Source organism: Gavialis gangeticus, unplaced genomic scaffold (genome assembly GCF_001723915.1).
Source record: "Gavialis gangeticus isolate Ggan-Ray unplaced genomic scaffold, GavGan_comp1, whole genome shotgun sequence".
Classification (NCBI taxonomy): domain Eukaryota; kingdom Metazoa; phylum Chordata; order Crocodylia; family Gavialidae; genus Gavialis; species Gavialis gangeticus.
This window is the reverse complement of record NW_017728997.1, coordinates 48,214,572-48,224,999: the sequence shown is the minus strand read 5'-3', so window position 1 is coordinate 48,224,999 and position 10,428 is coordinate 48,214,572. Positions and strand designations below refer to the sequence as shown.

General features: G+C 43.1%; 1 protein-coding gene across 1 annotated transcript in view; it reads left to right on the top strand.

Moving 5' to 3' along the window:
* The window catches only part of DOCK3 (dedicator of cytokinesis 3), a 791,467-nt gene that overhangs the window by 733,269 nt on the left and 47,770 nt on the right, over positions 1-10,428 (top strand). The window contains exon 41 of the mRNA XM_019504626.1: positions 8,179-8,320. Coding sequence (XP_019360171.1) covers positions 8,179-8,320 — 142 coding nt within the window. The remainder of the gene's footprint in view (positions 1-8,178; positions 8,321-10,428) is intronic.

The following is a 10,428-nucleotide window of genomic DNA, read 5'->3' as shown; positions in this document are numbered from 1 at the left end:
TGGGCGGCCCTGAAGCTTGGCAGCTAAGCCCACACCACTGTTCCTAGTAGCAGGCACCCCAGTGTCCTGCTACAGTTACATATGTTAATATACTTCCTCTACTTGGAATAGAGGTAAAATTTCTTTAAAGGAGATTCTTGAAAATTGATGACCCTGGAATAATGCATTTATTATCAAGATTACCTTGGTCCAAAGCTAATGGGCAGCTCCATTGTATTTCTGTGCACCGGTAGATGGATCCTTCCTAAGAAGAAGAATCTAACAACCAGACCTCCCATAAACATAATCCACACCTCAGAGTGACAGTTCTTTGCCTAGCTTTTACACAGTGGGGTATGATTCAGTTCTGCTGCAGCCACAGAGCTATGATAGGCTGATCAGAGGATGGGAGATAGAAACGTTGTTTGGAGAGAAGGAAAATTTAAAAAATCTTACTATCCCTCTTTCTGTCAACATAGCAATTTTCACCATGGAACTTCAACAACAAAACTCACAGCATCACCCCTAGTCCTGCTGGTAGCAATAGTCAGGAGTTCTGGTCAGGTGTGGTCCTTCTCCACCCTTCAAAAAAAAGGTAGATACTCAAGGACCAGTTTTCAGTCTTACTCTCAACGCTTATAGGCTCAGTGACAATCAGTAGTCCCAGTGATAGGCAGTTAGATACGCTTTCATGAATAACAGTGAGCTTATCTCAAAATGTATTTCAGCCAGCAATAATTCAGCATATCATTCCAAAGAAGCAGGTTACTGGATACCAAATTTATAACAGGAGATGTCATGTAGGTCATGCAGAATCAGGAAAAAATGGAGATTTGCTAGTTTGTCACAAAATGTATCTACCGAGCTGCCTTCATTGCCAGCTGTCCGTACTAACAAAGACAAGATTGGTATGTCTCTGTTAATAGCTACTGAATAGCTACTCAGTTGGGACCAGCTCTTAGGCAGAGACACATGGGCATAAGCCCATCACGCCCCTCAGAGCAGAAGACCCCAGTGGACCCCCAGCACGGAGCTGGGAGGTAAGTGTGGCCCATGGTAGGAGGGCACTAGTTAGGAGCAGGGGCAACTGAGAGGAGCTGAGGAGAGTCACCTCTTCCCCCTCAACCCCCGCTTAGCCCAGCCCCCTAGGAAGCTGCATGACCAGAGACTTGCTGCAAGCTGTGAGATTTAAACTTTAAAGGTCCCAGCTAAAACTTCAGTTGTTTCACCTGTGCATCTCAGGCAGAGACACACAGGTGCTGTACACAAACAAGCCCGGCACACAAGTTAGCACAGGAGTTCACGCAGGAGGGCAAGCAAGAGGGGCACAAGGCTCTAGGCAGCGAGCCTGAAGAGAAGGGTCAGCACAGCAGTAGCCCAGGCTACTACTACTTGTGTAATAGTGGTGACGCGCTGCACCCCAAAGATCCCTTCCGTGTCTGGAAGCCCACCAAGTGTCAACCACAGAATCAGTAGGTCATGCAGCATAAGAGAATTCACCCCTACCCCTTCCCAGGGACGGGACTCTTCATAGATTTCATAGATTTCTAGGGTCGGAAGGGACCTGGTAGATCATCAGGTCTGACCCCCTGCTCCAGGCAGGAAAGAGTGCTGGGGTTAAGTAACCCCAGCCAGATGCCTGTCTAATCTCTTCTTGAACACCTCCAAGGTAGGGGAAAGAACCACCTCCTTTGGAAGCCCATTCCATATTTTGGCAACCCTTACCGTAAAAAATTTCTTCTTTATGTCCAATCTAAATCTGTTCTCCTTCAGTTTGTGGCCCTTATTTCTGGTAACCCCAAGGGGCGCCCTGGTAAACAGTGTCCCCTATTCCCTGCTGACCCCCCATTATGAGTTTGTAGGCAGCCAGGAGTACTGGAAAGCCTAGGGCCTCTGATGGCAGGCTTACTTGCCTGTACACAAATGCCAGGAGCCTGGGGAACAAACAGGAGGAACTGGCGCTTCTACTATATGATCTCATAGGAATAACAGAGACCTGGTGGGACTCCACCTATGACTGGACCACAGGTATAGATGGCTATACCTTGTACAGGAGGGATCGTATTGCTTAGAAAGGGCGGGTTGGAGCTCTCTATGTGAAGGAGCAAGATGGGCAACTTGAGACCCTCTGGGTTAGATTACAAGGTGAATGTGGTGAAGGGGATATAATGGTGGGAATTTACTACAGACCTCCTAATCAAGAGGAAGATCTTGACTATGCATTTGCTAGGGAACTGGCAGAGGCTTCATGCACTCATTGCATGGTTGTCATGGGTGACTTCAACTACCCTGACATCTCATGGAGGAACACTCTGCTAAATCTTATCGGTCATGTAGCTTTCTCACCTGCATTGACAAACTTTACTCATCTCAAGAAATCTAAGGGCCAACAAGTGGTAAGGCACTCCTGGATCTGGTACTGGCCAAAGGAGATAATCTAGTGAGTGATCTGAGAATCAAAGGGAAGCTGGAAGACAGTAATCACAAGTTGATCGCTTTCTCTTTCCATCGTAAAGCTGGCAAATCAGTCAGCAATGCAGAAATCCTTGATTTTAGGAAGGTTGACTTTGATAAGCTCAGGAGGCTGGTTGCTGAGGCCTTGCGAAACCATGATCTGATAGAAAGGGAAATCTACAATGATTCATCATTCCTAAAGGACATGATCCTTGAAGCACAAGGGAAATCCATCCCAACCCATAGGAAAGGTAGCAAAAGGGCTGGGTGATCCCCATGGATAAATAGAGGACTCATGGACCTCTTACAGCTGAAAAAATCTTATAAGGGATGGAAGACAGATAACATCACCAAGGAGGAGTATTCAGCACTGGCACACACCTGTAGGGAGCAAACCAAGAAGGGCAAGGCCGAAACCAAACTCGTATTGGCTACAGGAATCAAGGACAACAAAAAGTCCTTCAGATAGGCGGGTAGTTAGAAGAGAAACAAGGACAACATTGGACCCTTGCTAAACCAAATGGGGCAGCTGACAACGGACACTAGGAAAAAGCTTATCTCCTTAATGATTACTTTGCGTCAGTCTTCCACCACCCCAAGGGGATCGCCCTACCAAACAAGATGCAGGATTGCCAGGGTATGGGTGAACACTCACCCAGTATTGGCGAAGATTTCATGAGGGAACACCTTGAGAGGCTGGATATCTGCAAATCAGCTGGTCCACATGGAATGCACCCAGAAGTGCTAAAGGAACTAGCTGACACCATAGCGTGGGCAATGGCGAGAATATTTGAGAACTTGTGGTGCTCAGTAGAGGTTCCTGAACATTGGAAAAGGGCCAGTGTGGTGCCTATCTTCAAGAAAGGAGGGAAGGAAGATCCAGGGAACTAGAGGCCAATCAGTTTGACCTTAGTCCCTGGTAAGATATTAGAAAAAATCATCAAAGAAATCATTAACAAAAAGCTAACAGAATGCAATATTCTGAAAGATAACCAACATGGCTTTCTCATGGGTAGGTCTTGCCTGACCAACTTTATTTCCTTCTATGACCAGGTGACGCATCACCTGGACAAAGGAGAAGAGGTTTATTTGGGCTTGAAAAAAGCCTTTGACTTGGTCTTCCATGAAGTCCTCATGGTTAAACTGGGGAACTGTAGCCTCGACAACCTTAAGATCTAATGGCTTGGCAGCTGGCTTTGTGGTTGGACCCAGAGAGTGATAGTCAATGGAACCATATCAACATGGCACATGGTGACCAGCGGCGTCCCCCAGGGCTCCATACTTGGACCAGTACTCTGTAATTTATTTATAAGCGATCTGGATTCAGGTATCAAAAGTGGACTGGCTAAATTTGCTGATGACACCAAATTATGGGGAAGTGTGGCCACACTAGAGGATAGGCTGGCGATCCAGGCTGACTTGGACAGGTTCAAGGTGGGCAGATCAACACATGATGGCATTCAACACAGAGGGATGCAAGGTGCTCCAACTCAGGGTGGGTGGGAATCCACATCATACTTATAGGCTTGGCAGTGCTACACTCAGTAGCACTATGACCAAAAGAGATGTGGGGATTTTGATTGACCACATGATGAACATGAAGCACCAGTGTGATGTCACAGCCGGCAAAGCAAACAAAACCCTGGTTTGTATCTCCGATGCATCTCAAGCAAGACCCAAGAAGTCATTCTCCCACTTTACTTGGCCTTGGTGAGGCCACAGCTGGAATCCAGTTCTCAGCTCCGCACTTTAGAAAGGATGTGGAGAAGCTTGAGAGAGTCTAGAGGAGAGCTATGCACGTGATTAGAGGACAAGAAAACAGGCCTTATGAGGAGAGGCTGAGAGGTATGGGACTTCAGCCTGGAGAAGCGAAGGCTCAGGGGGGCTTGGTGGCAGCCTATAAGTATATAATGGGTGTACATCAGGAATTGGGAGAACATCTGTTCACCAGGGCACCCCATGATCTAACGGTAACAAACTCCAGGAAGACCATTTTAGGCTGGACATAAGAAAAATCTTCTTTACTGTCCAAGTCCCCAGAGCCTAGAATAGACTCCACCCAGAAGTGGTGCAAGCACCTACTCTGGACACTTTTAAGAAACACTTGGATGCTTATCTTGCTGGGATCACTTGACCCCAGCTGACCTCCTGCTTCTTGGGCAGGGTGCTGGACCCAGTGATCTTGCGAGGTCCCTTCCAGCCCTAATGTCTATGAAATCTATGAATATCCAAGCCAAAGAGGGTCTTATTTTGCTAGCACAAGATGTATGTGGCAGTCAGAGGTAGAATCCATCTTTCCTAGGTCCCATTTCAGTGCTTCAGACAGAAGGGAATATGTTTTAATCCTAACGGTTAAATATTGGTAATTATAAGCAACTGAAAATATGGTGTTTTAAAGAAATCAGTTAAATTAGCAGTTAGCAAAAGTGAGATCACCCACAAACACTGTAGCATTTTGTGATTGTTTGTATGTTGGGAATACAAGGGAATTTTTGGATGTGAAAAGCTGGTTAGTTCTTTTGGTTACTATGTTTATGTATGTGTCAAGGCTTACCTGTGCTGGAATTTTCTTTGCTTTTTCAGGTGTTTCAGATAAGTCACCTTAATTCCAATCAAAGTCTTGGTTTACGGAAATATAATTAAAACACTAAAATATAATCTTCATAGGACTCAGATCTTAATAAGCCAGATTCCCATTTTACATTGTTCAGAGGTTAGAAGAAAGGTCATAAATGATCCAAACACTCGGTGGTCATGTAGATTCATAACTTTATTGGAGACATCTGACTGCAAGATTTCTATGACCTTTAGGAGTCAAAGCTCATTCAAAAAGAGGGATGGCATTTTCTGAGCTAAAGAGAAAATTTGCTAAGCTGCCACTTAGAATTCAATCTAACTTTCCCAGACACTACTAGTAAGTGAATGGCAATGCTTCTTCATATACAGAAATTCCAGTCTAGATACCATCGTTTATTATAGTAAAAACTGCTTTTTGTGTTTTTGTTAACAGGTTGTCATGGGCCCTTTCTGTACACAATTTTTGAATTGTTCCACAAACATCTTTTGTTCCAGGCCAAAATCCCCATTCTGTTAATTACCTTTTAGACAAAAGAATTTCCCAATCGAAAGTGACCCTCCTTTTAGTTCTTTGACAAATTCTGAGAGATCATTGTGTGTATACAGTTCTACTTAGATCAGGGGTGGGTAAAATGCAGCCTGTGGGCCAGATGTGGCCTGCCAAGCCATTCTATCCGGCCCACAGGGGCCCTAAAAAATTTAGAAAATTAGGCTTAATCTACCCTGAGCTGCCTGTCATGTGGCCCTCCGCCCAAAATAATTGCCCAGCCCTGACTTAGATATAATTTAATAAATATAGTCCAGTGTCATTCACCTAAATAACAAATAAGCTAAACTGTGAGGGGTGAGTCTATTACTGGACAGTATGTCCAAGGAAGGATCCAAATATCTACCTTTCTGTGACAAGACACATCTTACTAGCTCTGAATCAGAGAAGCTTCTTGCTGAAATATAATGTAAAGGAAAGAAACAAAGACTAGGTACATACATTACACAGAAACTGGTATAAGTGTTTGGAAACTAGTCTAAACGTGTAACAAAACAGAAGCTTGGTGCACATAGACTGGTTGGGGGCATGTGCCCAGCAGCCTGTTAGGGGTGGCCAGCTGCTTGGCAGCATTTAGCTGCCCTCAGCAGTCTCTAGCAGGCTGGGAGACCAGGGCAGGCATCTGTGTGCCCTCCCCACTAAAGTAGGAACATGTGTTCTGTTCAGTCCTGATCCAGTCTACGCAGCTTAAAGAAACCTCTGAAGGTTTAATTGGTTCCACCTCAGGCTTTTTGAATGTCTGTACCTAGCCAAAAGATCCTCCTGTCTTGTCCAGTCTATGTTAAATGCAGATTTCACCCCTAGCCCACTCTGCATTTTCTCTTGTACAGAAAGCCAATTTGGTACAAAAATATTTTCTATAATACTGATTGACTTCAGATTCAACTAATCTTATTGCCCAGCTGGTTTTAGAAAAAGAGCTCTATGATATCTACATTTTTTTCTTATGACAAGGAAGGAGATATTAAATTAGTTCAAGAGTTTTAACAGATCTAAAGATATTGCCAGCCTTTACGTAACAGTCTGGAAATTCTACAACTGGACAGTCCTAACTCATCATATCTCAGATCGATTACTTTCTATAGAGAGTAAAGGAATTGCTTTATCTTAACAGGCCCTCAACACCTTGTTCTGTTTATCATAACATTTTCCTAACTTTACAGTAATGGAGCACTTTTCTAACAGTAACCTGTATGTTAATACCACATTTAAGAGTTAGACTCATTGCCAGGTTTTTCCCCTCAAAGTCACAACTCAGTATTAATTCTGAGACGCATCATGCTGTGTCCCCATGCTTGTACGTTGATGTGCATGGGTGAAGTGGGCTTTGGCTGCAGTGGTACCAGTGAAATGCTGCTGCCAGAGTAGCAGAATTCAGCAAGTCTGCTTCTGAACAAGTACCTGAACTTAATAGTGTAAAGTGGGGATTTGGGGCAGAAATTAAATTCCCTTCCATGCAGAAACAGCTGAAGAGCCACTCTCCAATGGATAATTCCTTTATGATTCCCAGTGCATGCATCTGAGTGCACAGATTCAGGCTGTGGGATGAGAACAAGATTTTAGATAGTTTGGCAGTCTATATTAGCAAGGTCAAACTGCTTCTTATTTGAAAAGCATAATTTGGAAGGGTCACTCCTAACTTGGTGGAAATCTCAGTAGCTTATTTGTAGAATTTACAGTTGTCTTAAAAATCATTTTACTCAAATATGCTATAGGAGTGGGATCTAAGTATCTCCTTGACCCTGGGCATATCCTTCTACTTTAATTTGAAAAAAAATATAGTGTAATTAAATTAAGTTATTTATGCTTTAGTTCATCGGCAGTGCTCTGTTGCTTTATACCTGCACATAAAATACAAGTAGCCTTTCTGAAGTATGGAATAAAAGAATAGTGACAGCACATTGCCTCAGGAATTGTTCCCTGATTGGAATTTTTCTGTATATCTGAGTCAAAATAAAAATGAGGACATACTTTTAGTGTGGATGTAGCAGGAAGATTGGACCAGATCCCAATCTCTTCAAGTCAAGTCAATAATATGTCATTTACTTTATGGGAATAGAATTAAGGAATAGAATTAAGAACATTATCTATATTTATTTTTAAATACCGTAAAAAACTCAATTTTGCTTGCAAAAAAACATATCCTAAATGCTGGATAATGGCTGTTTCTCTTACTTTGTCAATTTGGATAAAAGAATTTAAATCATATTTTGACCTGCTTTAATTGCTTTATATCTTAATGGGATAAATAAGGAAACTAGAATATTAGCAAAGCTTGCATTACTTCTCGTAATTACTCTTAATAATTGCTTTTGCTCTATGTGCCATCAGTAAGCAAATCTTGAAGAATGGGTTGTTGATTCCTGTGCTTGATCCCATTAATATTAAAGATAGATGTTAAAAGTATGAATAACTAAAAGTAATAATGAATAGCTAATTGCATCATTTTTAAGATGTTTCAGAGTTTTGTCATTTATGTTTATTTTTATTTTCAGTATAATAAAATCAAAGATAAAATACATTCTGTTACTATCTATTAAGGAGGAATATTCCAGTTAAATAGTATAAGGCAAAGAGATCAGTTTAGGGGAAAGTGGCTTTCATGCCTGTCTTTGTTGCAGAATAAAGAGTATGTATGTCGAGGCCACGACTACGAAAGGCTGGAGGCCTTCCAGCAGAGGATGCTGAGTGAATTCCCACAAGCTATTGCGATGCAGCACCCAAACCATCCAGATGACTCCATCTTGCAGTGTGATGCTCAGTGTATCCTTTAACGAACAGACAATCTCATGTTAATAAAATTGTTGTAGGACATAAAGGGTGAAGGGCTGTTTCTTAGAGCTTCATTTTTTCATATCTGTGTCTAGTAATAGACATTATGATTACATTCATCTCTTTATTTAGTGAACATCCAGTTGGACATAATAGCCCTGTTTTGCTCAGAGAATTCTGTAAGTCAAAGCTGATGTATATTTGCAAAACTGTATAGAAAAATTTACACGGCATCAGGTGCTGTGTCCATATTTTGCTCTAACCTGTACTGATAGCACTCTTCTTAAGGATATAACATTTCAGCAAACATCCACCCAGATACCTTCTGCAATTCTCTAAAAGAGAGCCTTGCATTTAGATTCATGTCTGGTCTCAACGTATTTCCTATTTTGTTTGTCATGTCAGCCACTTTTCACACTGTGCATTCTCTCACATTCCAACAACATGCCTTTATCACACAGAATATCAGACTTGAATCTGCTTCTTCCCCTTGATACTGATCTGCAATGGGACTTTAAATGCTGAAAATAAAAGTAACAAGGCTGTGCAGCATATGAGGACTGACTCACATAGTATTTATATGGGATTGTGGACATTTTAACCCTGACAGGAGGAAAAGATTGCTGGTTGGCTCTTCTTTCAGGGACACTGAACAGTATTTTTTGAATAAGGCTACTTGTCAGTGGGCAGATCTACACATGCATTAAGGCCCTTTATCTAATGTGCATTAAATTTAGTACCTCCAAGGTGAGGTACTAAAATGTGCATTAAGCTGCCTTAATGCACAGTAATGCATGTGCAGGGTTTTTAAATGATGCTTAATGTGCAATAGCCTATCTTTCTGTGCACTAGCCTAATAGTGTGGTTTTTTACATGATGCTTTAATGCACAGTAAAATAGGCTACAGCACATTAGAGCACACATATAGATACACCCAGACAAGTCAATTTACCACCAGCAGCTTCATCAGTATTTCCCACTTCCATTGCAGTCTTTCATCCCTCATCAGTCCAACACCTTTTTAATGTAACTTTTGGCTTGATACAAAAGTTGATCCAACTTAACTAAATAGACTTCTAAACTGAGTTATTTTAATCAGTACAAGTTTAGGTGCAAAGAAGGCCTAACTGATTAAAATTATTTTCAAAGGTATCGAGGTGCTGAAAGCCCTTGGCGCACATTCATTTCATGTTGCCATGGGATCTGATCCCCAATCGCAACAGTCATCTGATCCCCAATTCCAACAGTCATGCCTCCTGCCATGCCATATATGCATGGCAGAAGGCATGATGGTTGGAATCAGGGATTAAGTGCCATTGTGTCATTACTACTTGCTAGGGCAGAGGAAGCTCAAGATCATAACTTGGGCTCCCCCTGCACCAGCAAGTTGAAGGAGGAGTATCAGCACATCCAGCCAGGGCCAGCAGTCAACCGATTGTCATCTCCAGCCCCTGGGACCACATTGGGGACTTGAACCATCTCTGGAGTGGTCTAGGGATGGAGCTGATAGTCAACTGATTGTTAGCCCCAGCTGGGACAATCCCAGGTTTGGTTTGAGACCAGGGCTGTTCAACCAGGCCGAGAATCGTCAAAACCCAATACCCAGCAGCTCTGGCACTAGTTTTGAGTTCCCAGTGGGGAAGCCTGAGGAAGCTGCTTCAGCACAGTCTTTAAAACTCCCTGGGTACCAGAAGCTAGAGACCAGCGAGCATCTGCCTGCTGTCTGATCTGGGGAGTTTTCTTAAAAAGAACAGCTACAGCCCAGGGATTCATGGTGCAGGGCACAGGCAGCTGGGGAGCTGGGAACTCCTGGCTTCTTGGTAGCCCATTCCCCCACCATGAAGTGATGCCTGTAGTTGGGAGGTGGGAGCTCCTGATTGCCCAGCTGCCCATGGCCACACTGTAAAGCAGTGCCTGTAGCTAGGGAGTGGGGACCTCCACAGGCACCCCAGAAACTTAAAAAAGTGGGCATGCGTTTGAGGTTCCCAACAACTTCTTAAAAGGTTTGGAGCACGGTGTAACCAAGATCGAGATGTACCCTTCTGTCAGGCTTACAGCACATCTTCCCCCTGCCCGTCCCCGCCCACCCCCCCCCCCCC